The 27613-nt window shown below is 40.3% G+C and overlaps 2 protein-coding genes across 3 annotated transcripts in view; one reads left to right on the top strand and one right to left on the bottom strand.

Annotated features, from left to right (window-relative positions):
* LOC127570085 (coiled-coil domain-containing protein 148-like) overlaps positions 1-2320 on the top strand; it is an 86400-nt gene extending 84080 nt beyond the window's left edge. The window contains exon 16 of one of the 2 annotated variants that reach the window (XM_052015374.1): positions 491-2320. The gene's annotated coding sequence lies outside the window, so the exon portion shown is untranslated. The remainder of the gene's footprint in view (positions 1-490) is intronic. The other variant, XM_052015365.1, reaches the window with a different exon arrangement.
* On the bottom strand, positions 1-26923 carry LOC127570101 (uridine phosphorylase 2-like). Its single transcript, XM_052015375.1, is given in 8 exon segments — positions 1-597; positions 600-620; positions 2243-2389; positions 17208-17271; positions 21085-21237; positions 26220-26337; positions 26513-26604; positions 26702-26923. Coding segments are annotated over 7 exon segments (684 nt in total). The 5' UTR covers positions 26575-26604; positions 26702-26923; the 3' UTR covers positions 1-478.
* Positions 26924-27613: the final 690 nt, after the last annotated feature.

Here is a 27613-nt window from a genome sequence, read left to right on the forward strand (position 1 = left end):
CATAGAAAATTAAATGTTCAATTATATTTACTATATTTCAGTATAGATTATGAAATGAACTATTTTCACTAAAAGCATTTAATCTAACAATGGGACCAATCTCATTTAAAAATGGGGTTAATCTTTATTGCATCATAAATAAATTAGTATTAACTAATCAGTTGCATTTCATTGATAATCCAATCACAACTAATCAGATACATTTAATACACAATTGTACAACAGTACTGAAAGCTATCAATATAGCATAACAATATAAATAGGTACATTTGAATTGCATTAAACTTAAGAATTATTTTTGCACATCACTATTAAGTATTTGAAATTACATGCATCGTTCTTGGAAGCATAATTTAGGTTTTGAATGAAATATTATAAATTAACATCAGGCTATTCCACGTCTGACAAGGTTCATACAAAGCTGGAATTCTATTTTTGTTTATGATTTACTGTATGCTTACACTGATATACTTCAATTCTATTTTAACAGCCCAAGCTGTTTCTTGACGAACATCGACACTATCTTTTGTGGACGCCTTTGGTACTCAAGTAGAACTTCGTGTGGAGATGTAATCTGGTCACCATCAAACCGATTAATAAAGTCACACAGACAATAGCAGCTAAAAGAAAAAAAAAGTAATATGCATCTCACTTTTAAAATGTTGACCTTATGTTATTTCCAAAATGTGGATATGGAATTTATTGTTTTATGCATAGATAAAATTATCAATTGCTTACAAGGTTTTGCTACTTTGTGGTGAACTCAGAGTTCACAGTTAATGCTATGGTGTACACCAGGTAGCTTGCAATTCTGGACTGTGGTGCTGATGGCAACATCTTGTAAAAAAAAAGGGAAGTAAGAGTTGGAGATGATTGTGAAGAAGGATCTACCGGAGGAGGGGCTGAGCCTGATGGCAATAGCTTCAGCACCGCATCAGGGTGAACGAAGACCTTTGTCGACCCTAGCAGCTATCTGTTGGAAAAATGATAAAGGCAAAATCCTGGCAGGCAAGGGCTCAGCAATCTGTTATGTGTCACAGTGACCTTCAGAAGAAAGCCGCCTTCCCTCTGCCCGGCCAGAGTCATTTCGTCAGCTTTTTCAGTGTTAAGAGTAAAATGTATTTAGTCAAAACTCCAGTGCTTTTATCTGCTGCTGTGTTATATATTCTGTGTTTATGATAAGAATATTCCACTGTATAACTAATTTGTACTGGGAATGTAGCACAAAGGTTAATCAGCTGACACTTTTCACTTTGTCAGCATGAATATCGTGCTTTTGAGTAATTCTGCTGCTAATGTGATATAACCCTAAACTTTATCCAGCAGAAATGTTGTGAATATAGAAAAAATGTTCAATAAAAAGCATTAAAAAAAGAACTGCAAATGAAACTACATGTAAATTTCCAACTTTAGAGCACCTTGATACATGAACATTTCTTACTACAACTTCAAAGGAGCATGGAAAGTAATAATGATCAAAGCCTATCATTTCTGAAACTTTAATGTTTTTATATTTTTTGCATGAAACCAGGGGTTTCAGTGATGCTTTGGCATTGAATGAGCCATGCTCTTTGAAACTCAAGATGAATCAAACCACTGCAGCTCAGTGGGAAACAAGTGCAGGGCCAACACTCCCCAATTCTCTCAACTTTCTGTCTGTAGCACACCTGGAGTGAAACTAAAACTCTACCTTCATGGTGACAGCAATAATGGTTTTAAGGTAAAATTTCAGTTGCAGTTGTTTAAGAACCAACCTAATCTGGTATTTTCAGTAAGCAGTAATTTACTTTAAATTTAAGTATACAATTAAGGTTTCTTTTTGCTCCTCCGTCTCCAAGGATGATTGTCATATTTATTTCTGGTGTTTGGAATTAAATTTCCACTTTGGTTTAAATTGCTTTTTCCAAAGATTGAATCTCACAAGAAAATAAATTATACAGGCAAGTTTATATCCGTGGGCAACATGAAAATTTTAGATGAAACATATTGTTTCAATCATAACCTTAAATTCAGATAAAAGATACCTCAATTTAATGGGTTATTAGCTTGGGATTGAGAAAAAAAATAAATCGCAGACAAGATTTTAAAAAAAGTCAAAATGTAAAAAAATTAAACGTCAAAAAGTGATCTACAAGAATTTAAATATGATGAACTTCAGATATCTACAATGTCAAGTTTATTCCATTTTCTCGAGTAACAATTAAAAATGTGCCAGCTTATCCTGTGCTTACAAATCTTGTACCTTTTAGATTACAACTATGGCACATTGCAGCAAAGACAGTGGACTCCATTTCAATGTTTCTAACACCAGCTCTATGGACCTTTTTCAAATACTCCAGCTTCTCGTCATTAGAAAATGAACATAAAGCTCCATCCAAACGTCCTTGCTCTGCACCAAACAAAAGGAAATTATAAGTATAATGTATTTGATTAATATTTTGCATGAAGTGATGCATGGTCCACAGAATTTCCTCAAATGAAACATTTATGTTGTGCATGGGGTTGAGAATATGTTATAGAGTCTTAGAGTTGTATTGGTTTATTATTGTCACTTGTACCGAGGTACAATGAAAAACTTGTCTTACATACCGATCGTACAGGTCAATTCATTACACAGTGCGGTTACATTGAGTTAGTACAGAGTGCATTGATGTAGTACAGGTTAAAAACAATAACAGTAGAGTAAAGTGTCATGGCTACAGAGAAAGTGCAGTGCAATAAGGTGCAAGGTCACAACAAGGTAGATCGTGAAGTCATAGTCCACCTCATTGTATAAGAGAACCGTTCAATAGTCTTATCACAGTGGGGTAGAAGCTGTCCTTAAATCTGGTGGTACATGTAGATACGCCCTTCAGCCCAACTCGTCCATGCCTACAAAGATGTCTTCCTGACTTGGTCCCATTCACCTGCATTTGGCCCATATCCCTCCAAATCTTTCCAATTCATGTACCTGTCTACATGTTTATTAACCATTGTAATCGTACCTCCCTCCACCACTTACTCCGGCAGCTCATTCTATATACCAACCTCCCTCTGTGTGAATAACTTGCATTTTCTGTCCCCCTTAAATCTTTCTCCTATCACTTTAAACCTCTAGTTCTAGACTCTCCTACCCTCGGAAAAAGACTGCGACTATCTATACTCCTCATGATTTTATAAATCTGTATAAGATTACCACTCAGATCCTTCACTCCAGGGAAAACAGTCCCAGCCTATCCAGTCTTTCCTCATAACTCAAGTCCTCCAGACCCAGCTACATCTTGTAAATCTCTACTGCACCCTCTCTAACTTAATCAGGCCCTTCCTATAGTAAGATGACCAGTACTGCACACAATATTCCAGATGCGGTCTCACCAACGTTTTATACAACTGTAACTTGACGTTGATGAAGGCATGCACACCATATGCCTTCTTTGCCACTTGTCTACCTGTGCTGACACTTTCGGGGAACTATGTACTTGTACTCCTTGGTCTCTCTGTTCTTCAGCACTTCTCAGAGCCCTGTCATTCACTGTGTATGTTCTGTCCTAGTTTAACTTCCCAAAATGCATCACTTGTCTGAGCTAAATTCTATCTGCTATTCTTTTGCCCACTATCCCAGTTGATCTAGATCCTGTTGTAACCTTAGACAACCTTCTTCACTGTCCACCACACCACCAATTTTCAGGTCATCCACAAACTTACTAATCCTGCCGAACTTACAATAACATACTTATAGGCATCATGATAATGTAAAGCATTTTTTAGGAATATTTAAAATGTTATAATGGATGAAGTGGAGCTGACGATGGCCGGTGGTCCCAAGGGGTACTGTCAGTGTCCAGTTGCTCCTGGGTAAGTAAGTTCCGGACTTGGGCAGACCCGCAGCAGTTAGTATTAGATGTGGCACAGGTCCAGCGGCAGAGCTCAATCGTACTGTGATTCCCCAGCATTACACTGGGGAATCCACCTTGTCCATTTGTTAATTCAATGGGAAAAAGTGAGTAAATTATGCCCAGTTATTTATATTTACTTCATTTTAATGTTTTTATTCATTTCTTCACATTTAATTGTGTTCCCAATGATTTTTTTAAATGTTTAAACAATGTTACTTAAAGTAATTTTCATAGATTTTAAATGTTTTCTAAATCTCAGAGACATACAATCATCAAAAGGCTTTCTTTGAACGCAGGGCTCAGGTCCCAAACTTGCCTCTTGTCAAACAGTCTCAGGGTATCCCAGGAGTGGTAGCTCAACCGTACAGCTCCTGAGACTAAATCAAACTGCTCATGGAACTCAGTGGGTCGAGCAGCATCTGTGAGGAGAAAGGAATTATGGAGGTTTTGGGATGAGACCCTGCATTGGGACTGAGAGTGGATGGAAAATAGCTGGTATAAAGAGGAGAGGGGAAGGGGTGAGACAGGGACCTGTCAGTGATAGGTGGACTGAGGAGAGGGGTGAGGGATGAGCCAGGTGGGGTGTGGGGAGTAGAGGCGGGTGGGTGACAATTGGAGGCAGACCGGGAAAAATAAAGGCAGATGGAGCTATGTGGGGGGAGGGAAGGGCGAAGGTGGAGAGAGGCAGGAGGGTTCCAAGCAGGGACACAAAAGCTACAAGTACTGGAATCTGATAAGTAAGGAATGTAATTATGGGATTCATTAAGGGAGAAATGAAGGACAGATAGATGCACATTGAGGAGGGGATCTGGTGCATGAAGTATGCAGGCAGTAGGTGGACAAAAGGGGACAAACAGTGGGAGGACCGGAGGTGGATCAGAGGGAGGGAGGGGGAGAGAGAGAGAGTGAGGGGGAGAGGGGGAGAGAGAGAGCGAGAATGAGAATTGGAGAATTCAATGTTCATACCATTGGGTTGTTCCTCTGGTGTGCATTGGGCCTCACCCATGGCAGTGGAAAAGGCTGAGGAAAGACAGGTTGGTGAGGGAATGGGAAGGAGAGTTGAAATGCCATGCAACCAGAATCTCAGAATAGCCGTTGCAGAGAGAGTGCAGGTGCTCTGCAAACCGCTCGCCTAGTATGCGCTTGGTCTCACCAGTGTAGAGGAGGCCACATTGGGAGCACTGAATGCAGTAGGTGAGGTTGGAGGAGGTGCATGTGAATCTTTGCCCCACCTGAAAGGGCTGTTTAGGTCCCTGGATGATGGTGAGGGAGGAGGTGAGGAAACAAGTGTTTCATCTCCTGCAGTTGCAGGGAAAAGTGCCAGGGGTCAGGGAGTGGTGGGTGGGGAGGGATTAATGGACCACAGAGTCGTGGAGAGAGAGGTCCCTGTGGAAGGTGGAAAGTGGTGGGGAGGGGAAGATGTGGCTAGTTGTGGGGTCTCATTACAGCTGGCAGAAATGACTAAAGATGCTGTTCTGGATGCAGAAACTAGCAGGGTGAAAGGTGAGGACTAGGGAACTCTGTTCTGTTTGGAGGGTGGGATGAGAGGAGAAGTCTGGGAAATGGAGGAAATGCAAGACAGGGCTCCTTCAACTACAGTAGAGGCAAGCCATGATTCCTGAAAGAGGAGGACATTTCAGATGAACTGGAATGGATGGTCTCATCTTGAGAGCAGATGTGGAAGAGACGGAGAAACTGGGAAAAAGGAATGGCGTCCTTACAAGAGATGGGGTGGGCTAGGTAGCTGTGGGAGTTAGTGGGTTTATGGTAAATAACAATGGATAGTTTGTCTCCTGAGATGGAGACAAAGAGATCCAGAAAAGGGAGAGAAGTGTTGGAAATGATCCGTGTGTTTTGAGAGAGGGGTAGAAGTTAGAAGGTGGAAAAATTGACGATTTCTGCCTGGATGCTGGAAGCAGCACTAATATAGTCATCAATGTAACAGAGGAAAAGTTGGGGAGTGGTACCAGAGAAGATTTGGAACAAGCACTGTTCTATGTAGCCAATACAGGAGTAGCTTTGTCCCCTGTGAGTGCCCATGGCTACATCTTTGATCTGTAGAAAGTGAGAGGAATCAAAAGAGAAGTAGTTCAGGTGGATGAGAGTTTTGTTGGAGGGGAACTCGTTGAATCTTTGTTGCAGAAAGAAGGGAGGGCTTTAAGACCTTCTCGATGGGGGATGGAGGTGTATAAAGACTGGATATCAATAGTAAAAATGAGGTGGTGGGAGCCAGGGAATCAAAAGTTGTCAAAATAGTGGAGGGCATGCCAGAGGAAGTGGTTGAGACAGGTACAATGACATTTAAAAGGCATTTGGAAGATTGTGCAATAAATAAACATAGTAATACCATTGTATGTACAATATATAAAATATGAAAATTCAATTACCAGTGTTTTTTACTAAGATTTTCTGGAAAGAAGTAAAGAAAACTCAGATTCTCACAGGATGACGGAATACACATTCATTTCACCTTTCACTTTATATCAATACAAAGACTGAACACAAGGAATTCTGCAATTAGTACATAGATTAGCGTGCATAGATTATTGAAATCCATGGATAAATGTTACAACATAAAACCATATAATCAGTGTTGATGCTTTTGAGAGGGCACAGCCTTAAAGTAAACTATTATATTTTTGAGACAGTGAAGACGGGATAAAGTTTAATTATTCTAATTATGAAACATTCTTAAAATTTGTTTACAACCTTATTTTGGACCATAAATTTCAAATGTGAAAGAGTTAACAGATATTTTAATGTTTTCAGTGATTCAGTTATTCATTGATAATGACAATCAAATATTTATAACAAAATATTAAAATGAAGATGTTCACGTAAGGGACATTTAAGAGACTCTTAGATAGACACATGAATGATAGAAAAATAAGGGGCTATGAGGGAGGGAAGGGTTAGATAGATCTTAGAGCAGGATAAAATGTTGGCACAACATTGTGGGCCGAAGGGCCTGTACTGTGCTGTAGTGTTCTATGTTCTATAAAGAAATTCAATATTAAACATAGACAGAAAATTGTAATAAAATGACTACTGGGATAGTATTTTGTTGACAGATAGAGCATGAGTTGTTAAGAGATAGTTTACCCTGAAAAACATGAAAATAACTTTTAAGGCAAAACTTGTAGCATGGAGCCTCCTAAGATTAGATACAGATAACAGAAACCATCTATCTCTGAGCTGCGTTCCTCTTTGAGAGGTTTGACATGGAGTGCAAATTTAAACTCAGGAAGTTGTAGTGTGACATAATGATCTACCCCCTCTTAAAATATTAAATGCATTATATGACATTTTGTTATAGAATTAATGTATTTCTGCAGGTTTGGATCCTGGAACCGTGGTTATAACAGGTACAGCAGTAGATTCATTATTGCAGCCTCAGTTTGGACAAGTGGTTCTGGGAAAAGTAATTACTGGAAGCACCGAACTGGACAAGGATCTGGCACAAGAATTATTGAACTGTGGTAGAGAGATTGCCAACTATCACATTATCATTGGAAACACCATGTGCACACATGATTTTTATGAAGGTACGTTTAAAAATATGTCATTGGGCTTTGGAAAGCTGTAGTATAAAGCAAATTCTGATAACCTGCTCTTCTACTGTACAGAAATCCCAATGGTTCAGCATCTGGCTTACCAGGTGATGTTTCCCACACTCTCCCGAGACTCACTCGCCTGTTTCCTGCACTCCGTTTCAACTTATTGGGTTTATTTGAAAAATTATTACACTATTATGTAGCAACTTTTTAAATAAGTGAATTAAAAATGTCTTGGACTATTAATGGGAATAACATCCAATAGGCTGCAAAATCTACCAGTCCCACACTAGTTCTGAGGGTGCCAGGTTGTTGGAGTTTCCCTCTGTCAGGGAACAAATTCTACATCAAATAAGGATGAATCGAGCTGGATTCAGCCAAGGTTCTCTTCCCGTGCTCCACACCTCATGGATGCCTCCATATCTGGGCCGGGTGCAGAAGGCCAACTGAGCTTAAACCCTGCACTCAGCAGATGTTCGGTTAGACAAAATGGACTCTCAGGAGATTAAGACCCAATATCCACAAACAGGTCTGACTTGTAGGTCCATTGCTTATGCCTGCTCTTGGTCCACTGAAATAACCTCCTCATACCTTGACTCTATCCTGTCTCCCTTTGTCCAGTCCTTTTCCACCTACATCCAGGACATTTTAGAGTCTTAGAGTCATACAGCAAGGAAGCAAGCTCTTCGGCCCAACTCATCCATGCTGACCAAGCTGCCCATTCTAAGCTCGTCCCATTTGCCCACATTTAACCCATATCCTTCTGAACCTTTCTTATCCAGCTACCTAACTCTTTCACATTTGAAATTTATGGTCCAAAATAAGATTGTATACAAATTTTAAGAATGTTTCATAATTAGAATAGTTAAACTTTATCCTGTCTTTAATGACAGGATGAAGACATCCCCCATCAAGAAGGTCTTAAAGCCCTCCCTTCTTTCTGCAACAAAGATTCGACTAGTTCCCCTCCACCAACACTCTCATTCACCTGAACAACTTCTCTTTTGATTCCTCTCACTTTCTACAAATCAAAGATGTAACCATGGACACTCACAGGGGACCCAGCTACTCCTGTCATTCCTTTGGCTACATAGAACAGTGCTTGTTCCAAACCTTCTCTGGTACCACTCCCCAACTTTTTCTCTGTTACGTTGATGACTGCATTAATGTTGCTTCCTGCACCCAGGCAGAACTCATTAATTTTTTCGTCTACACTACTAACTTCTACCCCCCCTCTCAAAACACACGGATCATTTCCAACACTTCTCTCCCTTTTCTGGATCTCTCTGTATCCATTTCAGGAGACAAACTATCCATTGTCATTTACTATAAACTACTAACTCCCACAGCTACCTAGCCCACCCCATCTCTTGTAAGGATACCATTCCTTTTTACCAGTTTCTCCGTCTCTACTGCATCTACTCTCAAGATCTCTTTATTAGTCACATGTACATTGAAACATACAGTGAAATACATCTTTTGCGTAGGGTGTTCTGGGGGCAGCCCAGAGGTATTGCCATGTTTCTGGTGCCAGTATAGCATGCCCACAACTTCCTAACCCTTACATCTTTGGAACGTGGGAGGAGACCGGAGCACCCGGAGGAAACCCATGCAGTCACGGGGAGAACGTACAGGCAGTGTACAAACTCCTTACAGACAGTGGCCAGAATTGAACCCGGGTCGCTGATGCTGTAATAGCATTATGCTAACCGCTATACCATCCATTCCACTTCATCTGAAATGTCCTCCTCTTTCAGGAAACGTGGCTTCCCTTCTACTGTGGTTGAAGGAACCCTCTCTTGCATTTCCTCCATTTCCCAGACTTCTCTGGGAAATGGAGGAAATGCAAGAGAGGTTACTGGTAGTTAGAGAAATCGATGTTGAGGCTATCAGGTTGGAGATTCCCAAGGCTGGAGACTCTTGGGAGTCTCCAACCTGATGACCTCAACATCGATTTCTCTAACTACCGGTAACCCCACCCCTTCTTTTTCTCCCCCCCACCTCCTTTGTCTTCCCTTATTCCTGTGGCTCCCTCCCCCACCTTGATGACCTGCTCATCTCCTCTCCTCCCCTCTCCAATCCTTTATTCCATGGTCCACTGCCCTCTCCTACCGGATTCCTTCTTCTTCAGCCCTTTGCCTCTTCTACCTATCACCTCTCAGCTTATTACATCTTCTCCCCCACCCACAACCTGCCCCCTCTCACCTGGACTCGCCTATCACCTGAACTCACCTATCCCCTGCCTGCGTGTGCTCCTCCCCCTCCCCCCACCTTCTTATTCTGGCTTCTGCCCTCTTCCTTTCCAGTCCTGATGAAGGGTCTCGGCCTGAAACGTTGACTGTTTATTTCCCTCTATGGATGCTGCCTGACCTGCTGAGTTCCTCCAGCACTTTTTCTGTCCTGTCTCTCATATCTTTTGTTACATACTTTAAGAAATGCAGAACATAATTTTCTTGTGGATTTTACCTTTCCTCCCATAGTTCCAATAGTCTCATGGCCTTGAAGTTTCTTTAAGCTTAGTTTAACACTTCCTCTGACATCCCTAGAGATTGGCATGGATGTACATACTGCGCTCACATTCTGTCCTGTTGACTCACAGGCCTCCGTGTGTTCTGCTGCATAATAAATCTCATCTGTTTTCTCAAATGTCAGGTTAGTTTCTCAAAACAATCTTTCTCACACTCTTGAGTCTAAAATTTAAAACATAATTCTGTCTCCCAGTATTCCTTCTGGCATTACTGAATGACACTCACACCTTTAGTGAATTTTCACAACCCTGTTCTACTTTGACCAAATGACTTACCAGTCTCTTCATATCTCCTGTTAAATTTATACTTTTTGAAGGAAATGCTTTTTTCATATTTGGCAATATGAGAGAATTTCCTAAGTATAGTAACCATCTTGCATTTATCTGCCTCTTCGGCTCAGTCTGTCCAAATAGAACAATCAACATTCTGACAGAAGGTTTTCAATCTGAAATTTTAACTGTTTCTCTTTCCATAGATGCTGCCTGACCTGCTGAGTGTTTCCAGCATTTTCTGTTTATGCTTTGGAGTAAACATCATGTGTTTCTACACCTTTTACAATAAGAAGTGTTTCTGTCTAGAATTGTTCTATTCCTGTTCCACATTTATCAACACAACATAGTTTTACCAAGTGAAGTTGAATAGCCTCCAGTTCTCTGAAATATTTCCATCATGTTTTTTCGAGAACTTGTGCTGGTGGTGATATGTTTTTTGAACCCATCATGCACACACTTAAATCTTTGAGTAACGTTTGGACAATATTGTCAGCTCCACGATGTTCACAAAAATAAAATGAGAGTTGATTTAAGTAATCTCCCACCACCAAGTATGATTCCTATTTAATCCATAAACATATGCAATACTTCCCACAAAGAGAAATCAGATTTAATCTAATGTAAAATAACTACATAAATTCGGGAAAAAGCATTCTAGACTGCTTTGTTTGTTTGCTGCCTCACAATGGTGTGGGTGGACAGGACATACCGAGGAACTCTCTGAAACAATGTAAATATCAAACCTCATGAAATAACTTCAAAGTCACGGTGTCTACTCAGTGATGTCATACACTTTACACAGCCCTGAATTAAAATCCACACTAAACTTTTCTGAAGCTATGCTATAAATGCTGAGAGAGAAAGGGAAAAGGACAACTGAATGGATAGGTTGCTAAGAACTTCTCTTAGCACACCACCGCCAGCTCTTACAGCTCTTTGGAGATAGATCACAAGACACACATTACTTGGTGAAGTCAACAGCATAATCAATCCTGCTAGTAATGACCTCCTTCAGTACAAATTATCCCTTCAGTGACATATTGTTCTCTACAAATACCAAGCTTCCCATTCAAAAAATACATGCACAGTTTTTCTCAGACACATTCCCCTGCTTTAGCCCAAGCATTTCAATTGTGTGCTGTTTTGATCCCAACATCCAACTCCTTGATGTCCCCTCCATTACAAGACACTTCAAGATGTGTGACTTATGATTTCCATCAGGAACACTGGGTATTGAGTTGAGCCCTGCTTGTCTTTTGTTCTGGGTTGCCCTATTCTATGATGAAAATAGAGTACAAAGGCATTCTGCTTTGAATCATGTAGAAATCAACCCATTTGTCAGAAAATATTGACCAGTGCAATGATATCACAGGCAGAAATTGAGATTAGTTTTCTGCTGGTTCCCTTTATATCAAGCTGAATTCTTTCTTTTAGAATGTGACTGTGCTGGAGACGGTGCAGAGGAGATTCACCAGGATGTTACTTGGGTTGGATGGCTTTCATTATAACGAGAGATTGGATAGTCTTGGCTATCCCTGAAGCAAAAGAGCCTGAGGTATGACCTGATAGGAGGTATACAAAATTATGAGAGACATAGATAAGGTGGGCCGTAAGAAATTTTCTCCTATGCTCGAGGTGACTAAAACTAGATGGCAAGGTTTTAATGTGAAGGGAAGGAGTTTTAAAGAGGATTTGTGGGGAAATTTTCCTCACACACAATGCACTGCCAGAGGAGGCAGATACATTCACAACATTTAAGAGGTGTCGATTCAGTCACTTGATGAGCCGAGGCATAGAAGGCTATGAACCTAATGCTGGAAAATAGGATTGGCACAGATAGGTACAAACGTTGCCATGGATGTGATGGGCCCAAGGGCCTGTTTCTGTGCTGTATGTCTCTATGACTCTAAGACTCTTTTAACTTCACACTTTTTGGCTGATCCTATTTTGAGTTAAATGGTACATTCATAGCAAAAGAATTTATTGCTGGTCTTGTGAGTGCTTTGAAAGGCAATATTCTAGAGCAACGAAGAAGATTGTTGAAGATTCTAATTAGTATAGGAGCTAATTGGTACATTAATCTCCATCAGGAGAATCACAGCCCTGGATGTTTGAATGTTCTAATAAAACAGCAGAATGCTGCATGCAAATGGTGGGAGTGGTAGCCACTAGCAGTATTGAATATTGACGAATGAAGTGACACCAGAGGCAAAATTTGAGATCATACATATAACATAGGTTTTCCACTTGTTCCCTAAATACATATCGAACTGAATTCTTCCTTTCAATTTCACACATTTCAGAAGATCCGATCGTGAGTGAAGTGGTATTTCCAGAATGTGACATCAATAATAATTTGGTCATAGACATGATTTATGCAGCATGAATTTTGGAGACATAAGAACATAGGAAGATAAGAAACAGGAGCAGGAGTAGGCCAATATGCCTCTTGAGTCTGTTCTTCCATTCAGTACGATCATGGCTGATCCAATCTTGTGCTCGATATTCACTTTCCTCCATACTCCTTGGCCTCCTTGTAGTTTAGATGTCTGTCTATCTCCACTTTGAATATATTCTAAGATTTCTGCTCCACAGCTCTCTGGGGGTAGAGAATACCAAAGATTCCTGCCCTCCTGAGAGAAGAAATCCTTCCTCATCTCTATCTTAAGAGGAGAACCCCTAGTTCTGAAACCATTCCCCTTATTATAAATATCCCAATTTGAGAACACACCCTTTCAGCATTCAATCCCACTCAGAATCTGATATAGAATTTAGAACGGAACAGCGCAGGCACAGGCCCTTCAGCCCATGATGTTGTGCCGAACTAATTAAGCTAATGACACCTAATCCCTTCTGTCTGCACATGGTCCATTTTCCTCATTCTCTCAATATTCATGTGCCTGTCTAAGAGCTTCTTAAATGCTTCTATTGTATCTGCCTCCACCACCACCCCGGCAGCACATTCCAAGCACCCACCACTCTCTGTGTAAAAAAACTTGCCTCACACATCCCCTTTCAAGTTTACCCCTCTCACCTTAAATGCATGCCCTCTAGTATTAGACATTTTGACCTTGGGTAAAAGATACCAGTCGTCCACTAATTTATTTCCACTCATAATTTTATAAACTTCTATCAGGTCTCCTCTCCGCCTCCGCCACTCCAGAGAAAATAACCCTAGTTTATCCAACCTCTCCTTATAGCACATGCCCCAAATCCACGCAGCATCCTGGTAAACCTCTTCTGAACCCTCTCCATAGGTTCCACATCCTTACTATAATGGGGTGACCAGAACTGAATACAATACTCCAGATGTGGCCTAACCAAAATTTTATAAGGCTACAACATAACTTCCTTACTCTTGAACTCAATGTCCCAACTAATAAAGGCAAGCATGCCATATGATTCAATTATATCACTTCTCATTCCTCTATACGCCAATGATTATAGAGTCAACCTGTTCAAACGTTCGTCATATGTCAATCCCTAAGGATCACCTAATGAACCATGTCTACACTGCATCAGATGCAAATGTGTCCTTCCTTAAATATGGAGACCAAAACTGCATGCAATACCCCAGGTGATGTCTCAACTGAATCCTGCAAAGTTATATCAAAGTTTCCCTACACTTATAGTCCATAATGGACAACATTTCATTAGCCTTCGAAATTACTAACAGTAACTATATGCTTTTGTGTTTCATATAATAGGTAACTACTATAGGTAATGTTATAAAGTGATTTTACATCTTTTGTTAACTTTTAAAAGCTAAAAGTATGTACCAAAAACTCAAAAAATGTGTTTCCTTGCCCAGAAGATTGATATATTGTGAACTATTTTCAAGACAGCTGGACTTTCCTATGAGTTAGTTGTCAGTACTTGTCCTTGGAAAAATTTTTTTTTGATTGTTCTTCTCGACAACAGGCGTTGAGTCCCTATACACTTCCATCCCCCATCAGGAAGGCCTTAAGGCTCTCTGCTTCTTTTTCGACAACAGACCCAAACGGTTCCCCTCCACTGCCACCCTCCTCCACCTGGCAGAACTGGTACTCGCCCGCAACAACTTCCCTTTTGTCTCCTCCCGCTTTCTCTAAACCAAAGATGTAGCCATGGGTACTTGCATGGGCCCCAGCTATGCCTGCCTCTTCATCAGCTACATGGAAAAGTCCATGTTCCAAGCCTACACCGGTAATGCTCCCCAACTCTTTCTCTGCTACATTGACGACTGCATCGGGGCTGCTTCCTGCACCCGTGCTGAGCTCATCAATTTCATCAACTTTGCCTCCAACTTCCACTCTGCCCTCAAATTTACTTTGTCCATCTCCACTGCCTCTCTCCCCTTTCTGGATCTCTCTGTCTCCATCTCTGGACACAGATTAACCACCAACGTCTTTTACAAACCCACTGACTCCCACAGTTACCTTGATGACACCTCTTCCCACCCAGTCACTTGCAAGGACGCCATCCCCTTCTCCCAGTTCCTCTGCGTCCACTGCATCTGTTCCCATGATGAGACTTTCTACTCCAGGACATCAGAGATGTCCTCTTTTTTCAGTAAATGGGGTTTTCTTCTATCACCATCAATGCAGCCCTCATCCACATCTCCTCCATTTCCCGTATGTCTGCCCTCATCCCATTACCCACCCCGACAATAACAGGGACAGGGTTCCCCTTGTCCTCACCTACCACCCCACGAGCCTCCGCAACCAACACATCATTCTCTGCAACTTCCACCACCTCTAACGGGATCCCACCACCAGGCACATCTTCCCCTGCCCCCCTCTCTGTGTCCCCTCGTGATCGTTCTCTCCGCAACTCCCTTGTCCACTTGTCCTACCCCACCGATGACCCTCCTGGCACATATCCCTGCAAAGTGCTACACCTGTCCCTACACATCCTCCATCACCACCATTCAGATCCCAAGATAGTCCTTCTAGGTGAGGCAGCGCTTCACCTGTGTATCCAAGGGTGTCATTTATTGCATCTACTGCTCCCATGTGGCCTCTTCTACATTGGTAAGATCCGACGCAGATTGGGTGACCACTTTGTCAAGCACCTTTGCTCCCTCTGCTGTAAAAGCTAGGACCTCCCGGTGGTCACCCACTTCAATTCCACATCCCACTCCCATATTGACATGTCTGTCCACGGCCTCCTCTGCTGCCATGTTGAGCCCAGCTACTCCTGTCTTTCCTTTGGCTACATAGAACAGTGCTTGTTCCAAACCTTCTCTGGTACCACTCCCCAACTTTTTCTCTGTTACGTTGATGACTGCATTAGTGCTGCTTCCTGCACCCAGACAGAACTCATCAATTTTTTCATTTTCGCTACTAACTTCTACCCCCCCCCCCCTCTCAAAACGCATGGATCATTTCCAAAACTTCTCTCCCTTTTCTGGATCTCTCCTTCCCTTTATTCCATGATCTACTATCCCCTCCTACTGGATTCCATCTTCATCAGCCCTTTGCCTCTTCTACCTTTCACCTCTCAGCTTATTACATCTTCTCCCCCACCCCCACCCATCTACCATCCCCCTCTCACCTGGACTCGCCTATCACCTGCCAGCTTGTGCTCCTCCCCCTCCCCTGACCTTTTTATTCTGGCTTCTTGCCCTCTTCCTTTCCAGTCATGATGAATGGTTTCGACCCAAAATGTCAACTGTTTATTTCCCTCCACAGATGCTGCCTGACCTGCTGAGTTCCTCCAGCATTTTGTGTGTTGCTCCAGATTCCAGCATCTGCAGAATCTCTTGTGTCTCCATTTTTTGATGCATGCTATTTTATATTTGATCATGCTTTTACCATTGGAGCAATGCATGTATTCCTCTTCATTTCTGAATGCAGTGATAGCCTTCCTCGGTATGCAAAGCTACTTAAACCTACATTTCACTGAGACATTTAGTTTAATATCATGACATCATTGTTTATATTGAAGCTACTAATATATTAAAAAACATTCATTATTTACAATCATATGTTTCCTAACTTATTCATTTTTTTGGAAATGGGTGTTGCTGGCAAGATCAGTATTTATTCTCCATCCCTAGTTGCCCTTGAGAAGATGGAGGTGAGCTATGTTCTTGAACTGTTGCAGTCCTTCTGGTGAAGCAACTCCTACAATGCAGTATGGTGAGGAGTTCTAGGATTTAGACCCAGTGACGATGAAGGAAGAGCAATATGTTTCCAACCTAGGACGGTGTGCAACTTGGAGGAGAACTGCAGTTGGTCATGTTCCTATACACCTAAAGTCCTTGACCTCTTTAGTGGTAGAGGTTCTGAGTTCGAGAGGTGGATGATGGGCTGGAGTAACTTAGTGCAAGTTAAGGCATGAGGAGTATTGTTTAGATGAGCTGAAGTTCATGGAAGACAAGAGAGCCTTGGAAAAATTAATCAGAAGTGCCTCTGGATGAGGTTCCAGCAGCAAAAGGCTCATATTTTATGGAGATGGGAAAGCGCAGTTTGTGTGATGGAGTTGGAAGTCAGCAATTGTGGACAATGGAGAGAACGTGGGCATAAATTTGGCTTGAAAGCATTTAGATTACTAATGATGTAAATAGGCTGGTTTATCTAAGGAAAGGAAAGAAATGAGCCAGTGATGAGGTACAGCGTTTGCAGTGATAGCAGAAGATATCAGCTACCATTTTCTGTGAAGGTAGAGAGGTAAAGCTGGATATCTTCAAATATCAATGGAAACCAAACTAATTTCTGCAGGCGATTGTGACATCAGGTTAAATATTCAATGAGACGACAAGTGACCAAAAAAACCCAGAAGATCAGAGATCTGTGTAGGTGTTTGACATGGATCACTTTTGTAGGGACATATTAAACACACAAATACATAAAGTATGCATCTAGAATGTGCTTAATGTTTATCAGGTTGGCCAAGCTCCTGCTGAACACACACTTCTAATGAGCTCTTGGCATTCTTTTTTAGAATTCAAGTTGGAGAGGAAGGGACAGAGAGCTTGAGATTTTCTTTACTTACCTATACCACCTGATGTTCCCAGACGTATGATAGTGACATCACAACACTTGGCATGGTGAAGTAACTTGATGAGTTCATGAAGCATGATTGATATAGATGGCACACCCATTCCATGCCGCAAACAAAAACAAAATTGAATCCACATTATTTTTGGTATCACTGGTCCCACTAATAGTTTAAAAATGGCATTATTTATGTACTAGCTTGGCTTGGAAAACCTTTCCTGCTGTCTGACAGCTGCCTGTAGTTAAACTGTCAATAAAGCACCATTTTATATGATGTACTCCAAGACGTTAAAATGAGCCACAGGTGTTTTTCCATTGCATGATCAAACAGCAATTTTTTTTTGGAAAGGTCCATGTGAGGTAAGAGTCTTGAAAGACTCTTTGTATCAGGCCGGCAGCTTTGCTAAGGTGTAGTCTTTTGGTGTATGCTTACACACTTGATATAATTCCCCACTGGAATTTCAATTTTCACAATTGATCTTCCCCCATTAGAAAGTGCCATTCTGTATAATTTATAACCACAACCTGTAGCCTCACTCATTAGTTCTGATGCTGTATGAGGCAGTGAATTTTACTGATTACATCTCAGCCTGCTCCCAAATTTGTCTTGAGATGAGTGAATTGGTCACTAATGGCACATGACTGAATTGATTTTCATAGATGTCCCAACCAGTGGTTGAATGGTCTGCAGCTGTGTTGATGTGCACTTGATCTATTGTCCATTTATCTGCACAGTGAATCCGTAATCCCGCAGATGCTGACCAAATGGTCACTGGCAGATCACATCCATTATCGGTTAAAAAAATCTTTCTACTGTGCGCATTAATCTTTTGGGTTATTTGGTTAAGAACCTCTTTGGTCTGTACTTATATTATCCTGGGTCCACTGTAGCCCATTGTCTCTTGCCCTTTGACTTAGCTACCACCCTAATGCAATCTCTTTCTGAAAAGCAGGACACCTTTTGCTAAAATAACAAAAAACTGCAGATGCTGGAAATCTAAAACAAAGACAGAAAGTGCTGGAAATACTCATCAGGCCAGGCCACACCTGTGGGAAGAGAAAAAGTCAACATTTCAGGTGGGAGACCCTTCATCAGAACTGAAGAAGCGTCTAGGTTCTTTTGTCCATGTTCTCATCCTCTAACTGCTCCCATTGACCAGATCACCTTGTTTACAGCTTATCCATGTGGTCACCCTGGTTTCATTCTATCAGAGACATCACCTCTCCCGTCCTCCCTGTAGCTTTACTAGCTTCTTTAGTTTCCTTTTCAGTTCTGATGAAGGGTCTCTGACCTGAAAAGTAGACTCTGTTTCTCTTCCCACTGATGTGGCCTGACCTGCTTAGTGTTTCTAGTATTTTCTGTTTTTCACCTTTTGTTAAATAGACATACCATGAGTGAGTTTACAACATGATCAGCATTACAATCACGGTAGCCTTTCATGTGATGTGATCCCAAAGTTGTTGTGAGGATGAGGCTACCAACAGTGCCCACTCACCCTTTCCTGTGAACTGTCGTTTTCCTTTGAGTGTAGAAGTAATGAGTTTTTCTTTTACTTTGGCTTATTTTTAAGCAGGATTCCCATAATAGCTCATGTGCTGAACATAAAACATTTCATAAATTTGCTTGAACTTTCTCCAAGCAATTAGTGAGCATGTCTTGAAATTATTCTCGGTGAGCCCCATGTATCAGAATGCCCGGGTTAAATTTGTCCCATGCATCAGAATGCCTGGGTTTGTCTTCCCTTCATATGATCAAATAGCAGCTTTTTGTGCCAAAAAAGCCCATTGCTCACTCACAAAACCTATATTTATGCACACATGGTGACCTCATCCTGTTGTACATATGCAGTCTTATTTTAGCCTATTATTATGCTGAATATATTTCCCAAACACAGAGCTATACAAATACACTGAATATTGTAAAGACTCCACGAACATATCTAAAACTAAATTCATTTCTACCTAGGTTGCCTCAGAAAGGTCACAAAAACTGTTCAGAGGCAAAAGATATCAGGCACTGGTCTACTGAGGATAATGGTGCTTGCATTATAGCAATAATAGTAAAGAGATGGTTGAATTAAGTTATTCATGTAGTCTGAATGCCTGATAAAGGACTACCTAAGGAGGTAATCTATTGTGAGCCGTAGATTGGTAATTGTTCCTGTGGTAGTCAGTTCAAAAGATATTAGGATTGCCTAAGAAAATTCTAAAAATATGAACAGAAAATGGTGGAAATAATTAGCAGGCCAGGCAACATCTGTGAGGGGGAATTATATATATCATTTTAAAAACTGCATTAAATCATAATTCTTGTCCACAAACTCACAATTTCTGTTGCAATTTTTGCAAATAATTTTGTCAGTATTTAACAACAAAACTGGCCTTGTGAACATTTATTTTGACATTAGACAATTTAAGTGAGCGATCACCATGTGATGATGATGAACTAATCGTCATTTAGCAAGCTTTTTAAGTTTATTTTGCATAAGCAATAGCCAAAATTTCTGATGTTCAAAGAAAAATGTTAAACAACACGTAAAGTGCAAAAAATATTCAATTACAATTCAATTTCAATGCCTTAGCAAAATAAAAAACTTAAATCATAATTTTAATCACATTTTTACTTCATTAATGAACTTTTAAATTTGATTTATTCATAATTTAAAAATTTACCCTTGAAAACAATAGCATTGGAGTGATCTATGGTGAAGCATATTTTTAAAGCCCCACTGCATACTGTATAAGTTAAATCACAAATCAATTTTTAAAGAACAAAAATAATTAATTCATACTTTAAACCTCGCAGTGAAGAAAATGTTTATTAACTTGAGCTGTCTTCTGAAAATGATCACTGTATTAGAAATTCTGCAACAGCTGTACCACGTTTATTTTCCAACCTTATGCAAAAGGCACTTTTCTACTAAGGCTTGGACAGTCCCTTCCTCATATTCCACTCTTCCTAATTCTAATGGCCCAATGGTCCCTGTTTCTGGATTTTCAACACCAATGCTCCAAAACGCTGGGCGATCTTTTCAGGTGCTCTCAGACCCAGGATTTGTGGGATCTGAGACCCTGACCTGCTAGAGGTGGTGTTCCTAGATTCTGCTGCATCCTCCAATCCTGGTAAATTAGTGACCCTGACAATACCACACGGATAACACTATCATTCTTATAACAAAAAATTCCGTCTAAATGTGGTCAGTTCCATGGGTCTTGTATCTCTCAACTTCTGCAGAGAAGTTTCTGTGTTCCAAACTAGTCAATCTGCTGCTTCAAAAATTGCAATATGTTTCACTATTTAATTATAAGCCATGGAGCAATGCCAAAAATAAAATTTAATTTGGGGAAGAAATTAATTCTGGATATCTTGTTTCAACTCATTGCCTGAAAATTGATCACACAATCTACATCATTATTTATGCATGACTCTGTGACACCAGCAGCTGAAACCAATGTAAACAGCTGAATTATCTGGAGAAAATAACCTCCTTCATTCTTCATCACCGGCTCTTATTTTAAACTATTCATGCAAGGCCAGTGATTCGAAAATAAAACCTGCAGGTACTGGAAATCTCAAATAATGACAGAAAATGCTGAAAATACTCAATGGGTCAGACAGCATCTGGAAAGAGAGACAGGGTTAATGTATCAGATCAATAACCCTTTATCTGGGTAAGTGGTAATTTGATGTTTCCGGAGAGCTGCAGAAACAAGAGGAAATATGGAAGAAGCTGATTAAGCATGGAATTTGGGTACAAAGTAATTCTTTATTAAAGGGAATTACTTACATTTTACCACCACAGAATGCTAGAAACAGCAAGAAAATTCACCAGCACAATCTATTCTGTAATACATGGTATACTTACACTTACAGCCAACACAGGACCAGTTTTGTACGTGTTATATCTGTCAGTTCCTGCACAAATATCTAGAATGTCACTTCCATCACAGTTTAATCCAAGTTCCATGTGCATAAACTGTGCAAAATTTCTCATCCGATTTGCACTGCCACCAACACATGCAAACTGAAAAATACAAGGTTATATTTCAGATTTTAAATTACATATGTTAAATAATGTTATGCTTTAACTCCACATATAACTTCCTCAAAAGTTCATTTTTTGAGTGCCACCTCACAAGCAGTCTGCTGACCCCAAAGCAATCCGGTTATTCCTATTCTTCATTTTCTGTTTTTTAACCAATCATCTTTCCCTGCTAATATGTTACCCCTCAAACCCATGTGCCCTTTTTTATCCAACAACATTTGTGTGGTGTCTTATCAAATACTTTTTGAAATCTAGATATGTTATGCTAATTGTATCCCCTTTATGCACCCTATTGGTTTACACCCTTAAAAACACCCGCTGCCCCCTTCCTAGAATTCTTTTGGCCCTGCCTAATCAATTTATCATTTTTTAAGGGTCCTGTTAGTATGCTCCTTATGATGGATTCCAGCATTTTGCCAACAACAGATGTTAGGTTAGCTGGTCTCTGGTCTTCTATTATTTCTTTTCCTTGTTTATTAAATAGTCATATTACATTTGGTGCCTTTCGAAGCATCGGGACTACTCCAGAATTTAGGGAATTTCGGAAAATCATCACTAACGCATCCACAATCTCTGCATAAACACCTCTTTTAGAACCATAGGCCACAGGCTTGAACATTGTGGAGGTTTGTCTGGACTTGATCCCCTGGCAGGCATGGTAGTGTAGTGGTTAGCGTAACGCTATTACAGCGCCAGCGACCCGGGTTCAATTCCAGCCACTGACTGTAAGGAGTTTGTACATCCTCCCTGTGTCTGCGTGGGTTTCCTCCAGGTGCTCCGGTTTCCTCCCACATTCCAAAGGCGTATGGGTTAGGAAGTTGTGGGCACGCTATGTTGGCGCCGGAAGTGTGGCGACATTTACGGGCTGTCCCCGGAACACTTTACGCAAAGATGCATTTCACTGTGTGTTTCGATGTACATGTGACAAATAAAGATATCTTAATCTTAAATCTCTTATCTTAATTTTCCAGTACTTTCTCTCTAGTGATATGACAGTTTTATATTCCATACACTCATCAGGACCCTAGTTTCCTTCATCTAAGTGAAGAGAGACACAAAGTTATTGTTTACTTACTTCCAATAATAATCTTTCCTATCACTGTCTTTAGAATTATCATGGCATAGAAGGAGGCCATTCAATCAATGGGGTTCATTCCAGCTCCTGGTAGAGCAATTCCATCAGTCCCATTCCCTGTTCATTTCTGATTGCACTGGAAATTATTCTCTCTTCAGTGCCTATCCAACTCCATTTGGAAGTCAGCGGAGCAGACTCGATAGGCCGAATGGCCTGATTCTGATCCTATATCTTATATCTTATGGAAGGCACCAAGTAATTCTATGTCTGCCATCCTTATGGGTAGGGTACTTCAGATCTTAACCACTCTCTGAGTAAAGTTTTTCCTCACATCCACCTTGTATATTTTGCCTAAAATTTTAACCCCGCATCTCCTCATACTTAAACCTCATACTTCCCATTATCATCAGATAATGGGAAGTTTCTTTCTAGGGAAGTTTATCCTATTCAAACCAGTCCTAAACTTGTATACACCTTATAAGTCTCCTCTCAAACTTCTTTGCTTCAAGAAGAACTACCCCAGCTTGTCAAATCTAATCTTATAGTTGAAATCCCTTATCCCTGGAACTGTTCAGTTAAATCTTTTCTTGTTCCATCTCCAGTTCCTTCACATTTTTCCTAAAATGATGTGACCAGAATTGAATGCTATAATCAATTTGTGGCCTAACCAGTATTTTGTGAAGTTCAAAATAACTTCCCCAACTGTAATAAATGCTTCTATGAATGCCAGGATCCTGTACATTCTTCAAACCACTCTCTCAACTTCCTCTGCCACATTCAAAGATTTATTACCCATGTCCTTCTATTACTGCACACTGTTTAGACCGCCCCATTTTGTCCTTATTGCCTTTGAACTTTTTTCTTTCTGCCAAAGCACATCACTTCACACTTCCCAGTTATAAATTTAATCTACTCTTTTATATTTTTTATATAGTTGTTGAAGATCTGACATTTTTAAAATTTCTTCCTAAATGTCTCCCACAATTTATCTCGTCCCTCCTTATTACTTTTTAGTCAATTATTGCTGATTCCCAACACCCCCACTATCCTCAGGCTTGCTATTTGGTAACAGTCTAAGCCTTTCCTTTTAGTCAAATATTATCCCTACCTCCATATTGAGTCATGGCTCATCTTATTGCTTTTATGTTTGAACATTTGAGCATCTCTTTTGTTTTTTCCTTTCACAACAAAATGTATATGCACTGACAATTTGAAATATTTCGATTGTTTACATTTATTTACTGACTTGCAGAAATTTGAATGTAATTTCCCAATTTACCTAGGCAATACACCTTTTATACCTATATAATTTTGTTCAAAACTAGGAAATGATCCTTGTTCCTCTCAAACTGTACATAAAATTCTAATATATTTTGATCATTTTTCTCCAGAAGACTGCTTGATATTAGATATTTGTTTATTAGTCACATGTACGTCAAAGCACACAGTGAAGTGCGTCTTTTTGCATTACTGAGCATGTGCTGGGGACAGCCCGCAAGTGTCGCCACTCTTCCAGCACCAACATAGCATGCCCACAGCTCCTAACCCATACGTCTTTGGAATGTGGGAGGAAACTGGAGCACCCGGAGGAAACCCATGCAGTCACGGGGAAAATGTACAAACTCCTTACAGACAGCGGCCAGAATTGAACCTGGGTCACGGGCGCTGTAATAGCGTTATGCTAATCGCTACACTACCGTGCTGCCCCTCCATTACTGTACTGCCCCTTGAAATGAGGTTACTAAATAATTTCACTTTATCACGTGGGATTAGGTCAAATATAGTCTGATCCCTGATATTTTTTGATGTGTTGTTCCAGAAAACTAGCCGAAATACATTCTCAGAATTTATTCTCCAAACTACTTTTGCTAATTTGATTTGTCTAATCTGTGTGAAGATTTAAATACCCAGTGATTATTATTTTTTAGCTACTAGCTTACCTGATGATTAATTCTCTAATTATGTTACTGAAGGAGGGTCTGGAAACCACTCCACCCATTTCTTCGTGCCTCTTGCTGTTTGTTATCTCCATCCATAGTCATTCCACCCCTTGTTGATTTTAGCCAAGATCATTCATCATTTCTATCCCTTTGTTATGATACTAACCCTCACACAGCTTTTTTTCCATTTTGCCTGTCCTATTTAGACATCAAGTATTCTGGAATTTTGGAGGATCATTGTATCTATATTTGGGCTCTGATATTTACTATGATCAACTAGTGTGAATTGATGGCTGTCATTGTTGGTATCAATAGGAAATATTTGTCTGTATTGTAGGTATTAGAGGAACACATGGATGTGGTAGTTCCATGAATCTGTAATTGACCATCATCAAAAAAAACACTTAAGGGCCCCATACTATGGAAGTACACCCAACAGGTCTGGCAGAGCAGATGCATGCTGCAATCTTTATAATATTTTCAACATTTGTTAGTTACCATTGAACTAGTCATCCCAGAACACTGCTGAAAACTGCAGGGAAATTTAATCTCAGATAGAACCTCTACAGAAATAACACTATAAAGATTAATGCTGTCAATGGGTGGGGGACAGACCAGTGATGCCAGTTCATCATTTTAGTGTCACCAGCTCCAACACTGCAGCTTTGGCTGTGGCAGTGTCTACAACCAATAGTGCCTAGGCTTTGTTTTGGTGATCATAGGTGTTGTTTAGTGGAATAATCAGAGGGCTGCCATTAACATGGAACTGTGTGCCATCATGAGGCAGTGTTTTTAGTAGAAGAATAAAAGGAGAATCTGGCTGAGAATGAGTAGTATCAGTTTATCAATGTGAGAAACAAAAACAGGCAAGAAATCTACACTAGATAATTTAATATTAGTTATTGCATATTCCCAGGGCAAAAATGTCTCACATGAGGGGGCATAATTTTAAGATGATTGGAGGAAGTTATAGGGGTGATGTCAGAGGCATGGTAGTGTAGCGGTCAGTGTAACGCTATTACAGCACCAGTGACCCGGGTTCAATTCCGGCCACTGTCTGTAAGGAGTTTGTACGTTCTCCCCGTGTCTGCGTGGGTTTCCTCTGGGTGCTCCAGTTTCCTCCCACATTCCAAAGATGTACAGGTTAGGAAGTTGTGGGCATGCTATCTTGGCGCCGGAAACGTGGCGACACTTGCGGGCTGCCCCCAGAAGACTCTATGCAAAAGGTGCATTTCACTGTGTGTTTCGATGTACATGTAACTAATAAAGATATCTTATCTTACACAGAGAGCGGTGGGTGCGTCGAATGCACTGCTGGCAGAGGTGGTGGAGTCAGATACATTAGGGACATTTAAGAAACTCTTAGATAGCCACAGGAATGATAGAAAAATGGAGGGCTATGTTGGAGGGAAGGGTTAGATAGATCTTAGAGCAACATAAAATGCCAGCACAACATCGTGGGCCGAAGGGCCTGTACTGTGCTATTATGTTCTATGCATCTAAGAAAAATTAACAATTTGAATTAAGTGATGTAAATAATAGCATTGTACAAATTTAGTGCTGAAATATAATTAACAGGTGACTTGAATTAAGCAACCATAAAGGAAGACAAATTAATTATTATAAAGAGGAAATGTTATGTTTTCAGCAATCTGGTCTAAATAAGTTTTTACCATTTTAAATTAATTTTACATGAAGGAAGCAATGGTCAGAGAGTTTACATTTATATCTATGCCCTTTCAGTTCTATTTCAAAGGCTCCCAAAACTGCATGGAATAGGACAAGAACTGTTGGTATGCAGGAGTAATGTAATCAGTGCAGAATTAGAGATTCTTTTGTCATTGCTCAGTTTCTCCTTAATTTAAAAAAATGTGAAAGAAATGTAGGCTCTTTTGCTGTTTTCTGCAGTTAGCTTTATTCTTTGCACTCCAAAAAAAACCCCCTACCTTTACATCTCCAAACATTGCTTGTAGATTGTGTGTTTTTGTTCCCAGATCAAAATGATAAAGAAAATCTTCAGGCATTGACGCCAGGTGAGGATTCTTCACTTGTACAGTCCCATTTCTAGAATAATTGAAGAAAGCCTCAAGCTCATAATGTTCAATTCCAGTGTAACATATTGAAAAAACATTACTATGCATTTGTTAGAGTAAGCAGTTTTATAGTACTGTTCAGCTTTTCATAATTTCATGACTTTGGACATTTATACTAACTTCTTCAGAAAACAGAAGATACTCACTCTTTGTTCTCACTTCTTTTACTTGCAATTACTTCAGAATTATTAGTTAAAATTGGAGCCATGCTGAATGTGTTCTCTACGTATTACATAATCTGCAGAAATTTAATATCAAGGTTTATAAAAGCAAGGGGTTAAAGTACATCATTTCTAAATAGAAAAGTGCAATTGGTTATAAATGAAATAACTTACAGCAATAGCCAGGTATCAGAGAGGAACATAAAACAATTATTTAAGTACAATTTGAATATTATGTCTTAAAGTCCTTCTGGAGTCTGGATTCTGGATGTTCTTCTCTAGTTCACGGGTTCAAATATCCAACTGAACTCCCTCATTAATAATGTGATATTAACCATTCCATTCTATGTGCATTGAACTTTGCTTTGGTAAGCAGTGGATTTTTTTTTCTGTTGGTCACTTCTGTTTGCTTGAACATGTTGACCTGGTACACAATGACAAGTCAATGCCAGACAATTCAAAATAAACACATAATTTCAGGGCCAGTTGGGAAAAAAAGCATCTCATGCAACTACCACCGTCTGACAAGAGGTTAAACTTTTAGTGTCATGCAATCATAGAAAGACACGGCACGGAAACAGGCCCTTCAGCCCACCCAGTCTATGCTGGCCATCAACCACCCATTTACACTTATCTTACATTAATCCCATTTTTTTATTCTCCACACATGCTCATCAACTCCCCTCAGATTCTACCACTTACATATACACTAGGGTCAATATACAGTGGCCAACTAACCTAGCAACCTGCATGTCTTTCGGATCTGTGAGGAAACTGGAGCATCTGGAGGAAATCCACGTGGTCACAAGGAGAACACGCAAGCTCCACACAGGGAGCACTCGAGGTCAGGATTCAACCTGGGAATCTGGTGCTCTAAGACAGTGGGTCTACTAGCTTTGCCACTGTGCCAATCAATTTTTGTACAAAACCATTAAAATAGGACCGCTCGACTTGCCACTGGTCTAGTATTTCAGATACTTAAATGTTGCAAGGATAATTTTAGGTGAAGCTGGATTGTTATAAAATGACACACTTAGGGGTGGCAAGATTTGGGATTGTGATGCAGTGGGAGAGAGTGCAGTTCAT

This window comes from Pristis pectinata, chromosome 1, assembly GCF_009764475.1.
Source record: "Pristis pectinata isolate sPriPec2 chromosome 1, sPriPec2.1.pri, whole genome shotgun sequence".
In the NCBI taxonomy this organism is placed as follows: domain Eukaryota; kingdom Metazoa; phylum Chordata; class Chondrichthyes; order Rhinopristiformes; family Pristidae; genus Pristis; species Pristis pectinata.